The sequence below is a fragment of the Sarcophilus harrisii genome, chromosome 1 (assembly GCF_902635505.1).
Source record: "Sarcophilus harrisii chromosome 1, mSarHar1.11, whole genome shotgun sequence".
NCBI classification, from domain to species: Eukaryota; Metazoa; Chordata; class Mammalia; order Dasyuromorphia; family Dasyuridae; genus Sarcophilus; species Sarcophilus harrisii.
In genome coordinates, this window is record NC_045426.1 from 517600202 (window position 1) to 517613660 (window position 13459).

At 29.7% G+C, this 13459-nt stretch overlaps 1 protein-coding gene across 1 annotated transcript in view; it reads left to right on the top strand.

Moving 5' to 3' along the window:
- CCDC102B (coiled-coil domain containing 102B) overlaps positions 1 to 13459 on the top strand; it is a 525678-nt gene that overhangs the window by 109731 nt on the left and 402488 nt on the right. Inside the window, 1 exon segment of the mRNA XM_031946694.1 lies at positions 5403 to 5511. Coding sequence (XP_031802554.1) covers positions 5403 to 5511 — 109 coding nt within the window.

Here is a 13459-nt window from a genome sequence, read left to right on the forward strand (position 1 = left end):
GGAATTAAGATATGGAATAAAGGAAACTAAAGAAAAGACATTAATATTTCAGTGAGAAATAAAACTAGTGACAAATTCACTTGGATTGACCTTTTTAGAAAAAAAAATGAACTAGGTCATTTAATAATCTGTCTTCTGCATATATATCATAGGAACTTGTTTTTTTTTTAATAATATTCAGATTAACTGAAACCATTTTAAGTTTCTTTATTCACATAGTTGGAAACACTTTAGTCATTACATTAGTTCTCTTTATTATTATCCATGTACTTATTTTTTTTTGGGGGGGAATACATCACTTTTCTGGAAAAGATTATTTTTTAAAAGATATTTTATGGTCAAGGAAAAAAAAACCTTTAGTCATGACTAGCAAAAGAGGTGTAGAATGACTACAAGAAAAGTAGCTTTTATTTAAAGACATAGCACACTGATCCTTTTTCAGAATGAAATAAAGTATTTAGAATTAAAAAGAATATTAATAAATTATTGGATTTTTTAAATTAACAAGTTCACAGATTTCAGGTTAAGAAATCCTGCTCTATTTGCTTTTCCTTTTTCATGGTATGTCTGAGTGTCAACGTTCATAAAACATGTTAAAAAAATAATGAATTAGGTAGGGGGAGGAGTAAAAGATAAAGGCAATAAAGAACATGTAAAAATACAAGTAATAATCTAAAGAGTATATATACTGTCAGAAATATATTTCTTTACATTTTGGGGGGAATGGGGAGGGGCAAGTACTAAGCCCTATCACTCCACCAATTATAAGATGCTGAAGACAGCTTCTAATTAAACCTCAGATATCTTTGAAGAAATGAAAGGAGTAAAATGAAAAAATAGAGCTAGATGTTGGGACAGATCAGCATTTCAAGAAAAAAGATGATCAAAACCAAGAAAGAGTAAAAAAATTACATGGAGAAGCCAAAACATATTGAACAATTATTAGACAAGGAAGATAAATGAAGTAATAATCAACTAATAGAGAAAACTCCAGAAACCTCAGAGTTCAAGAACAGTGGGAAGAAATTCCAGAATTGTTCTATAGAAAAATAGAAATTTTTGAAAAAAAAAATCATAATGCATTTAGAGTTCTCAGAAGAGAATTTAAAAATTCAAGGCGAAGCATAGAAAACTGATTTACATGATAGAAGATGACTCTAAGGAAACAGACTCCAAGGGAAAGAATGACAGATATCATTGAAAAAAAAAAAAAACTTAACTGGTGGAAGATTTAATAGAAAAAAAAAAACAACAAAAGATTATAATGTTAAAAAAAACATCAATTTAGTATAAGCCAAAGCAAATTATAGAGTTTATAAAGAAAAGAATAAGTAAAGAATAGAACCAAAACAAAGAAAAAGCCTAAGCCTAGACAGAAGTAAATAATAAAATTCCTCAGAACTTTTGAATACAAATTACCCTTATTCTTATTCTCTCTCTCTCTCTCTCTCTCTCTCTCTCTCTCTCTCTCTCTTTTCTCTCTCTCTCTCTCTTTCTCTCTCTCTCGCTCTCTCTCTATATATATTCATTTGTGTGTATATAATATATTTTAAAAAATCATAAATCAGCTCCAACAAAAACAATATCAAAAGGAAGCTTGCTTTATATTCTATAGAACATGTTTAAATTTTAAAATTTCAATAAGAAAGAAAACAAATTTTGACATAACAAGACTTTAGAAAAAGAAAGGAAGATTATTTCTCAAGAATCCACAATTATTTCATAGTTTTGAGAAATTGGAAGAGAAAATTAATATGGGGAATTCCCCATGAGGACATTCTCTAATTTCATATAGGTTGATAATTGTTCTACAATTTGTGGTCTTAGATAGTTTGCTTTTGTCACTGATATACTAAGTGACTTGCTCGGGATCAAAAAGACAGTAATTGTAAAAGTAGGATTTGAACCGTGAGCTTTCTAACTTAAGACTGGCTCTCCATCCTTTATTACAATTGCTAATACTTATATATTATATAAATGATATGTATGTAGTATAAAATTTGCAAAATGCTATATATGCATTTATGTGTTATATAATTTATATAGATATATTATATATAGAGATATAATTTTATCAGCCCTTACAACTCACTGAGAAATATTACCCTATTTTATTGATGAGTAACTGAAACTGAAAGAAATTGAATGATTTATTTAGGATAACACAGATGAATGCGGATTCAAATTCAGGATTGCAGTATTCTATTCACTCTCTACTGTCCATTCTCTCTCTTTGCCACAGGAGGAATAGTGCCTCTTAAAAGAGGAAGAATAATAAGATAAATTAGGGGTATAAATAGTATAAAGGAAGAGATTGTTTTTATTTTCATGAAATTCCAAAGTTCAATGTGGCTTATTTAGAAAACTTCAGAGAGTTGCCAAATTTAATAATTGAGAACATTTATAATTTTAGTAAATAAATCTTATTTAGAGGTAATTAAAAAATACAGTGGATCAAACATAGGATTTAGAATTAGGATGCCTGAATTTAAATCTAAACCCAGACATTTAATAGTATGACTCTGAGAAAGTCACTTTATCTTTGATTCAGTTTTCTCAACTATAAAATAAGGATCATAAATACACCTACATCACAGGATTATATTGAAAATCAATTGAGATAATATCAGCACAGTGCCTAGCAAATAGTAAATGTTTAAAATGCTTATTCCTTTCCTCTTCTCTATCTTTTCCTTTCCCCCTTTTTTCTTTTCTCCTCCCTCTTTTCTCTCCTTTATCTTCTTTCCCTTCTCTCTTCCCCTTCCCTTTTCACTTGCTTTTCCCCTCCCTTTCTTCTTTACCTTCCCCCTTCTCATTTATTTTATCTTGCTTCCCTATAAACTATGATTCAGTAACATTCATTCTTTTTCTATACCTTGCAAAGGACACCCCATTTCTGAATTCTATACATTTTCACGAGCTATTCACTATATTTGGAATAGTTTCTTTTTTATCTTTAAATATAGAATTCCTGGTTTCTTTTAAGTCTTTGCTATAATCTTACCTTCTATAAGAAATCTTTCCCAAGCCCCTTTAATGTTATTGTCTTCTCTTTAAGATTAACCCTAATTTACTATGTATAACTACTTCTTTTCTTCTTGTCCTATTAGAATTTGTTCTTCCCTTCTTTTATCTCTGGTACAGAAATCAGCACATAATAAATATTTAACAGAGTTTTGTTTGTTCATTGTTTACTGTTAAATAAAATCATAACAATCATAACATCTGAATAGCAATTACAAAAATATGGAGGAAATGATAGAAAGAAAAAAATTAAAATACTCAATATCTAGAAATGCATTAAATATTTGGAAATCAGTTTATTATGACATACTTAAAATTTTATAAACATGTTTAAAGAACTAAAGAAAAAAAATAATAGAATCTATCACATACACTATTGTATCATGCTAATATCATATTAATATATTAATTTACATATTAATGCTACATGAATTAAACCAAATTTTAATTGTTATATCAATAAAAAAATAAGCAACATTGTTAAGATAAAACAATATAAAATATTCATAAGGAAAATTTTTTAGAATATCAAATAAGTTGAATAAAGTAAAAATGAAAAAGAAAAGAATGGCACTTTCAGATTTCTGAGTTTGTTGTAAAGCAATATTCATGAAAACTGCCAATAGTTAAACATATATGACAATATGTTGATTATGAAATTTATAATATGAAAGAATGATAGATTACATAGGCAAGAATCGAAAACTAACACATTTAGTGAAACAGGGTTCAACAAACCCAATTATTAAAACTATTTGAAAAAAGTGCTGGGGAAAAACAGAAAGCGTTTTTGCAAAAATAGGTATAGACTAGCATACTATATGATAATCCCTTAGGTATCAAGGAATATATAACTTTTACAGCAACAAATTAGAATATGACTGAAGGAGGTGTCATTTGTAACTATGGCTTAAAGTTGAATGACTAACCAAACAAGGAAGAGGAGAGAGCATAAAAGACAAAAGGACAACTTTTTATTACCTGAAATAGGAAAGATTGTTTTCATAAATTAAATCAATAAAGGTATGATAAGAAGTAGAATTTAGGAAGATTCTATATCAGAGCTCTCTGATAATGGTTACTGATACAAAGAAAATCTAGGAGGAATTAAATCTAAATATATAAAAAGAATAATTTTTCTCCAATAGAGAAGTTACCAAAGTACATTAAGAAAAAAGTTCTCTATAAAAATATTGAAAAATATTAATTTTGGGAAATATTATTTTGAATCACTAAGAAAATTAAGGTAAAGCAATTTTATGGATTCATTTTATAACTAGCAAATCAGAAAATATAATGAAAGATTTATTAATAGAAAATATTGGAAATACTATGAGAGGACAGGTTCACAAAGACACTGCTAGAGTATAAAGTGGTTCAACGATTTTAAAAATATTTTGCAATTTTATGAAAAAAGTGATGAAAGTGTTATAATCTTTTGATCTTGGTATCCACTGTAGGCAGAATGTATCTTGAGAAATTAAAAATAATTCAGTGTGTGTGTGTGGGGGGGGGGTATGTGTATCTATCTATCTATCATCTATCTGAAGGTTTTTTTTTTTTTTGTATTGCAAGATCTTAAAATCTTAGGAACAACTTTAAGTCACAGTGATAAAATATATAATAGAAAAGTTATAAAGGAGAAGTAGTCTAATAAAAGTCTAATATATTTATTTTTCTGTTCCCTATTGTCTATCTAATGGTTATTCATTTATTTGTAAGATTCTCTTTTATTTGTTTTTTATTTAAAATTTAGTTAAATCTTTATATTTTATTTATTATGATTATTTTCCCATCTGGTTTTCCTGTCTACTCTATAACTCCTTATCCCCAGAACTATTCTTAGAACCAAGGTAAAATAGTCAAAAAACCCCTACCTAATTAAAACAGCAACTTTCCCTCTATGTGTCTTCTGCATTTGGCATATATACCCATCTGTCCTCTGGATTCAATATTTATTTTGAGATTAGTTACCGTTTTGTACTTCTATACTCACTGTGCTTATTGTTGTCTTGTTTTTGTCTACTTTGATTTGCAACAATTAAAAAAAATTCTTTTGATATATCAGTGAATTTCCCATGTGTTTAAATACACAATAATATTTTATTATTTCTTCAAACCCTTTCCAAATCAATAAGCATTCACTTTGCATCCAATGTTTCGATGTCACAAAATATTTTGCTGCAAATATTTTTGCTTATATAGATTTTTTTTCATCTTTGAATTTGCTGGCATGCACAATTTGTTCTTAAATTTCTGGGTTAAATAATTGTACTTTAGTCTTAGAATTTCACTTAATTATGGCTGAATAGAAGTAGAGAGGCAATTTCGTTTCAATTATACTGATCTTAAAAATGTTTTAATTTAAACCTTCCTAGAATGCGTTCATGTTTGGAAAAAGAAGTTGAGTTACTGGCATCAGCATTGTCTCTTTGGAAATGCAAGTATGAAGAAATGAAAGCATCAAAAGAGATTAATTTAAACCAGGTATGTAGGCATGAATTTCTCATAGGCCACAAAAAACATTATAATTGTTCTCATTAGTGGGATATTCATAATATTTGCCAAATGAAGATCAGTAGATAAGAAGACATTTAGAACAGCACGGCTGCTAAAAACATGTTAGATGTACACAATGAATACATTGGGTAGAAATAAAATCATTTTAGAGAAATCCCTAAAATGTTATCATTATGAATGGTAAACCAATATACTTTTTTTTTTTTGTCTTTCCACAATACTGACATGGGCATCTAATTATGTAATGTATATCAGAGGTCTATCAGATGTGAAACCCAGTGGAAAAATAAAGGGGCAGGTTACATAAGGAGAAAGATCTGCAAAGTCAGTAGTATGGATGATAGAAATAATAATAATTATAATTGTTACGATTATATTATACCCTTTCTATAAAATACTGATATTACAAATAAATCTGGTATTTTAAAATATTTAATTTCTTTTATAAACTTTCACTTGACATCTTTTTACATCATCTACATTTTTTATTCTTTTCTTCACCCTTCCAGAGGGCCATTTGATATAACAAAATTTTCCTTACAGAGAAAAAAATATATAGAAAATAATTAGTAAAATTGATTAATATATCAAGAAAAATCTGACAATTAATAAAACATTCTACACTTGTGAACCCTAATAGCCATGTCCTCCAAACAAATAAGTATAGTTCTTCTCATATCCTTCTTTGAAGCTAAGCTTTTTCCTTGTAATTTTATATTAAATTTTTGATTATTTTGTTATTTTTATTTACACTGTTTTAGTCTTTGTGCATATTTTTTTTCTTGTCTTTACTTACTTAATGAATGAAAGTTCAGAACAGAGAGCACTGTGGGCCAAAGAAACAAGGAAAGTAAATCTGTCTTATCAAAAAGTTCAGAAAGGGAGAAAATGATAAGAATTAGATAACTAAAAGAAGTAATGAAAAAGAACCAGTGAGAAAAACTCCAAAACTAAGTAAAGGATTTATGGAATAAAAAGGGTACATTGAAAATGATCTATAGGAATTGAATTGACTTTATTACACCAAGCAAACTAATTACGGAAACAAAGAGCTAATCTAAAAGAGGAAGGAGATGAAAAAAATTCTAATTAAGAAAAAATTAATACTTATGATTCATATGATGGAATTTATAAAGCTAACTTATACCTTTAAAGATGAATAGATTTGAAGTTTAAAAAAGACATTTTAGACCTCCCTAAAAAATCACACACACACACATTATAAACAAATGGTTGAACAAAATTTACAGTGGAAGGTAAGTTTTTTAAAAAGGCACTCTTTATATTAGATTATATAAAAAGAAAAATACAATATAAATATAGAGAAGAAAATAAAATTTTGCTTTAAGGGACTTAAAGGAATAAGTATTTAACTTCCATGTTTCAGACATTATTTTATCTACTATTATTTTATTTTTCTTAAGGAAATTTAACAAATTGCAAGAAAGGTTTAGATAGTATCAATAATAATAGGAAACTTTAATGATGTTTTTTCTCAGAATTAGGTAAATATTATACACAATCAAGATAGAAAATATAAACTGAACAAATTTCTGGAGAAATGAGAGATAAAATATTTATGAACCCTTTTCAATGGCATTGATAATGGATGTACACATTTCTCAGTATTACATGAAATATATTCCAAAAGTGATAATAAGTTAGGATGTGAGAGAATTGCAAAGAAATATAAATGGAGAGAAAAACTAAATTTATCCCTTATAGATCAAGCATAATAAAAATTATAGAGAGTACAAGTATGTGAAGCACCTGAATAGATGCTTAATGATGAATTTCTCAATAATGAACAAAGAACAAATAAGAACTAATATTCATTGATGAAAGTTCATAATGATGTTCATATGATATACCAAATTTGGGGAGTACAGTTAAAATAGAATAAGAATATATTACTAAAAGATGCAATAACAGAATAGAAAAGGAGAAATTAATGAAGTGTTATGAATATGCATTTCAAATTAAAATCCAACAAAGAAACTCAAAATTATCCTAAAGGGAAATACATGAAAAATAGTGAAGAAATTTATGTCGAAAACCCAAAAAGCTACGAAAACATGAACTAAATTTTGTGAAAAATTAACAGAATTGCTAAACCATAAGTCAATATGATTAAAGAGAAGACAAAAACCCTGTCCAAAAAAACACACACACACACACACACACACACAAAAATAAAACAAGGTGATATTGCAATAGTGCTAGAAGATACAAAATTATCATGTTACTAATCAAATTTATATGCCCAGAATAGGTTTACTTTTAAAATTATAAATATTTTGAAAATTTGTTCTGAAAAATTGCAGAAAACCAAGTAGGTATCCTAAATAATTCTATCTCAGATAAAGAAATGCTACTAGATGCAAAAGGAAGAAGGAAAAACAAGAAATAAAACTCCTATTCCTAATGGATTCACAGGATAAATCTTTCAAACTTTGGAAGATTTTTAATATCTATAGTAGAAAAATTATTTTGTAAAACTGAAAAAGAATACACCTTTTCGACTTCTCTTGTGAGGCAAATATAGTTCTATAACAAAATCAAGAAAGGATAAAATAAAGCATCCAATTTAAGATACTCTTTTAAAATAAAGAATAATTCAAGTAAAAAGCTTTAAAATATTTAATAATATTCTTACGGGTAAGTTATATTGCTACAATAAAAATGACAATATTATCCATTTTAATGCTACCCTGTCAATTTACCAAAGAGATACTTCAAAACAATTGATAAAATTACAAAGAAATTCTTTTGGAGTAACAAGGGATCTAGACAAGGGAAACTTTTTTTTTTTTAATGAAAGAAAAGAGAATAGGTTGTTTAGACCTCAAAATATTAGAAAGCAGTGATTTTGAAAATCATCTGGTAGCAATTAAAAACATGAAAATAAATTGATAGAAAAGACATGACAATAGAAAAACAAATGTAATATAATTTAATAATTTGGTGCTCAGTAATGCTGAAAAAATTAAATTATCTTAGAAAGAAATCTCTATTTGATTACCACTTTTGAGCAAATGAAAAACATACTGTTAGAAAGTAGGAATATACTAGCACAATAAATTCAATTGTATAAGTTACTGGACTATCAAAGATTATATAATGAGATATTAAAATACATAGATCACACATTTTTAAAGCTAAGAGCAAGAAATATGTTTCTAATCAAAGAAGGAATGAAAATCATTACAAAAGAAAAAAAATGCTGGTTACAAGAATTTGAAAAGCTTTTGCACACACAAACAGAAAATAATGTATCTAGCTCAAGAAGGTTAGCTGTTGACTGCTGGAAAAAATTTTTTTCGAATAAAATATCTTTACTAATCATTGGCTTAATATATAAAACACACAGACAATTAGTACAAAAGTAGAACACCAAAAACATATTCCTTAATAGAATAATGGTAAATTGAACAATTTCCGAAAGAAGAATTTTATACTCTTAAGAAACTATGAAAGAATTATCCAAATCACTAATGATAATAAAAATGTAAATCAAAAGTATAAACATTCACCTCATACCCTGCAAATGTGCTGATTATCAAAGGTAAGGAAGATTTAATGTTGGGGTAGTCCAGTTGTGGAAGAAAAGAACATTAGTGATATTCTTAGTAAAGCTATAAAATAGTGCAACCATTTTGAAAGAAAACTGAAATTATGGAAATAAAAGGATAGAAATGTCTATATTCTTTGATTTATTTGGCACATCCCAAATAAGTCATTGATAAAAATAAATAAAAGTAGGATTTCACACACACTAATACATCTACTGCAAACTTTTTTTTTTTTTTTTTTTTTTTTTTTTTTTTTTTTTTTTTTTTTTTTTTTTTGAGGAACAGCAAATTGGAAACAAAATAGATACCCAATGATTGGGGAATAACTAAAAGATTTATATAGTGCATTAAAGGATCTATATGAAATGGTACAGAGTGAAACTAAATTGACATTTTGAGAACATAGAAATAATTACCACAATGTAAATGGAAAGCATAGGGACCACAAAGCAACTAAAAATAAATGTTCTGCAATTGTGTAGAACAAACTTATCTCCAAAGAAGAGACCAATAAAAAAAAGATATCTCTCCTACTTGTTTTTCAGAAATGGGCAATTCACAAATGTGGAGCATTGTATAAAATGTCAGATATTTTGGTGTTTTGATCATTATTTTTACTTTTACTTTTTATTTTTGTTTAAGAATTATTCTTATAAGGGATGGATATATGGGAATGAGAGAGCAAAGGATTCAGGGAGAAATTTTAATAATATACAAAAAGAAATATTTTTAAATTAATTTAGTGTGGGAGTAAGGAAACTATCACTATTAGTGTTTTTCTTCCCATCTTGTGTCTGTTAGTCTTCCTTCTTATTTATCTGTCTTTATGATTTTATCAACAAATGAATTCTGAGTTCATTGAGTTGTACTATGATTCAACATGACTTGTTTAATAATCACTAAGTTTTATATCAGGAAATTTGTGTCTTGATACTGGCTTACCTTCTAATTAGCTCTGTGACCTTGGATATCAATTTTCTTCTTTGTAACTAATATCCCTATTTATTAAATTTAATAGAGGACAATAAATTATTTCTGTTATACCTTCTAGCTCTAAAATGCTGAGATTTCATTACCCAATTCCATTTAAACTCCATAATATACACATACATCTATTACAATTGATATTAATATTCCCCCCAAAGTAAAAAAATATAGCTGAAAGAAAAGATATCAGAAAAAAATGACATCAGAAAAGTCATCCTTTCCTAGCTAGCTTATTTATTCTTTTATATTATATCAATATAATATATATTCCTAAAATGAGATGATAGCATTTGAATTTAACTCATCATGTGTCACAAACTGTTTTCATCAACAAAACTATTCTTCCCATAATTATCTTTAGCATAAAACTTAAAATATGTGAAAATTTTTATAAGAAATAGAATACGCAACTAATTCCAGGAGCATGTTTCTCCAAATAGATATTCTGGTGTCATTTCTATAGAATAAGGCATTCATAACCTGATCTCTTAGAACTGGAATGGAAATAGTAAAACTAGAGAGAGAGAGACAATGAGAGTGAAAATGTTTTAGGGAAGCTTCTAAAATCAGTTGCTCTTAAAGATGAACTTTGTGTTTATGGGGGAAAATGGGAATGATCAACTAAGAGATTTTATCATTTTAATTTATTTATTTTTAAAATTCCACATATCTTGTTCTAATAATTCCATATTGAAATATGATTGTATGAAGTCATCCAATTACTAAAGTCAATAAACATTTATCAACTATTGTGTACCACTAAATATGCTGAATTCTGGGATTCTAAAAAGAGATAAAAGGCAGTCCTTGTCTTAAAGAAGCTCACCATATTATGGGTGAGACAATGAGAAGAACAATTGTATATATATGCTAGAAAGTTACAATTAAGATAAATAGGAAATAACCAAAAAGAGGGAAGAAACTATACTTAAGAGATTGAGGAATTTCTTGTAGAAATTGAAATTTTAGTTAGTATCTAACAGAACTCAATAGGTCATCAGGAAAAATGGAAGAGAGCATTTCAAGCATGGGGAATAGCTAGAGAAAGTACCTGGAACTATGAATGGAGGTTGTTTTTTATTTTTATTTTATTAATGAGACAACTGGGAAGTCAGTGCCATTTGATTGATTGATTTAATTGATTTTTCATCTTGAAGGAACACAGAGCCAGTGAAATTTATTGAGAAAGAGAGAGGGAGAGAGAAAGAGAGAGAGAGAGAGAGAGAGTGTGTGTGTGTGTGTGTGTGTGGTGGTCAGACCTATACTGAAGGAAATCATTTTGTTGATTTAATGGAGGATGGTTAGGAGTTGGAAGAGCCATGAAACAGGCAGACCTACCAGAAGCTGTTGAGCTGTTGCAATAGGTTAGGTATGAGTTACTGATAGCCTGTACTAATGTGGTAGCAGTGTCAGAGGAGAGAAAGTAACATATTCACAAGAGATGTTATGAAGGTGAAATTGAAAAGCCTTGGCAATAGATTAGGTGTGTGTGTGTGTGTGTGTGTGTGTGTGTGTGTTTATGTGTGTGTGTATGTGTGTGTGAGAGAGAGAGAGAGAGAGAGAGAGAGAGAGAGAGAGAGATGGAGGGAGGGAGAAATTGTTATTAGCCTTTGTCAGCCTGAAAGACTGGGATGATGGTTTCACTATCAGGGATAGCAGGACAGGGTAGATGGGAATATTTAGAGGGACAATAACGAGTTCAGTTTTGGCCATATTGAGTATAAGACGTCTATTGTATATGCAATTTGAGCAATCTGAAAGGCAGCTGAAGATATGAGACTGGAAGTCAGCAGAAAGGTTAGAACAGGATAGGTAGATATGAGAATAATCAGCATAAAGATGGTAATTAAATTTATGCAAACTGAGAACACTAAGTGAAGTAATAAAGAGGGAGGAGTCAGAGGAATAAAGGATAGAACCATATGCATCACCTATGACCAGAGGACATGATTTGCATGAGAATCTAGGAAAAGAGAGTGAGGAGTGGTCTGATAGATAGCAGGAGAAGGATTGATGGAGAGAATAATTTCCCAGAAACCTAGAGAAAAGAAAATATCAGGAAGAAGAGAATTATTAATGTTGTCAAAGGCTGCAGAGAGTTTGAGAAGAATGAAGAATGAGAATGGGTATTGGATTTGGCAATTAAGAAATCATTCATAACTTTGAAGAAAGCAGATCCCTTGGAATGGTCAATATGGACCCTGTTCATATGTTCACTACAGAAATAGTTATTTCAATAATTTATCATTCTGGTTTGTTTTTAATTTGATCTACACAATAAATCTGTACCCCCTACTTTAGTCCTCACAAAGTATCCCTTGTAAATGGTTTATTTATTATCTAGACCCATAAATTAAATTCAAATTCTTAAATTTATTTCAGATGAAAATAATAAAATTATCTCTGTCTTTGTGTTCTAATATTTTTATGTAAGAAATTTTTCTGTCCCTTAAGATATTTGTCTCTTGGGGCAGAGCCAAGATGGTGGAGAAAGCACACACAACTTTTCTAACTCATACCCTCATGACCAATTATTAAATTCAGCCTCAAAAATAGTACTTGACTGGTAAAACCCATGAAGATTAGAAGTACAACAATTTACCAGCCAAAGATAATCTGGAATTTCATCAGAAAAGGTTTGTCCTGAGGGGCTGGGAACAGGCCAGCGCAGGCCGGGAGAGAACTAGAGGCTAATATATTGTGCAGATTGGGCAGGAGTGGTCTCTGTGGTTAGAAAAATTACAGAGATGACATTGGCATAGACTGACTGCTCTGCCCTGCTTGCAAAACAGTAGATCAGCAGAGAATTCAAAGCCACTCTAAAAAAATGCAGAACCTAACAGGATCTGGTTATACCCACCCAAAACTGGAAGTGACTCAGCACAGATCACATCACAACTGTGCAACCCACATTACGGGGCTGCTCCTTGGGGCAGTTATGAACCTCCATGGTAGGGGGGCACAGCCCAGGGTAGCCTCTAATCTGCACAGTAGGTGGCTCGGCCTGGGGCAATAGAACTTTGGCAGCTTCCAGAGCAGAGGCACTTCCGGTTTGTAACTGGCTATTTGTTGGTCAGCTGCTGATATCCATAGCCCCTCGGTGGGCTTTGGCCTGGGTTAGTGACACTTTTACTGCTTAGTCTCTAGCCTGAGGGCAGTTGCTAAGTCTCACAGAGGGGTTCACCACTGGGCACTTCTATAGCTTGCCCTGTTCTGAATTACTTCCAGTTGGGGAGTGGGGAACTTTTTCTCAGAGCATTGGTACCTCCCTGCTCTTTGCAACTGATTTAGACCTTTCCCTGCTTTGTAGAGGAAGCTGGTAACATCCTTGCCCTGAAGGCAGACCCTAAACTCTT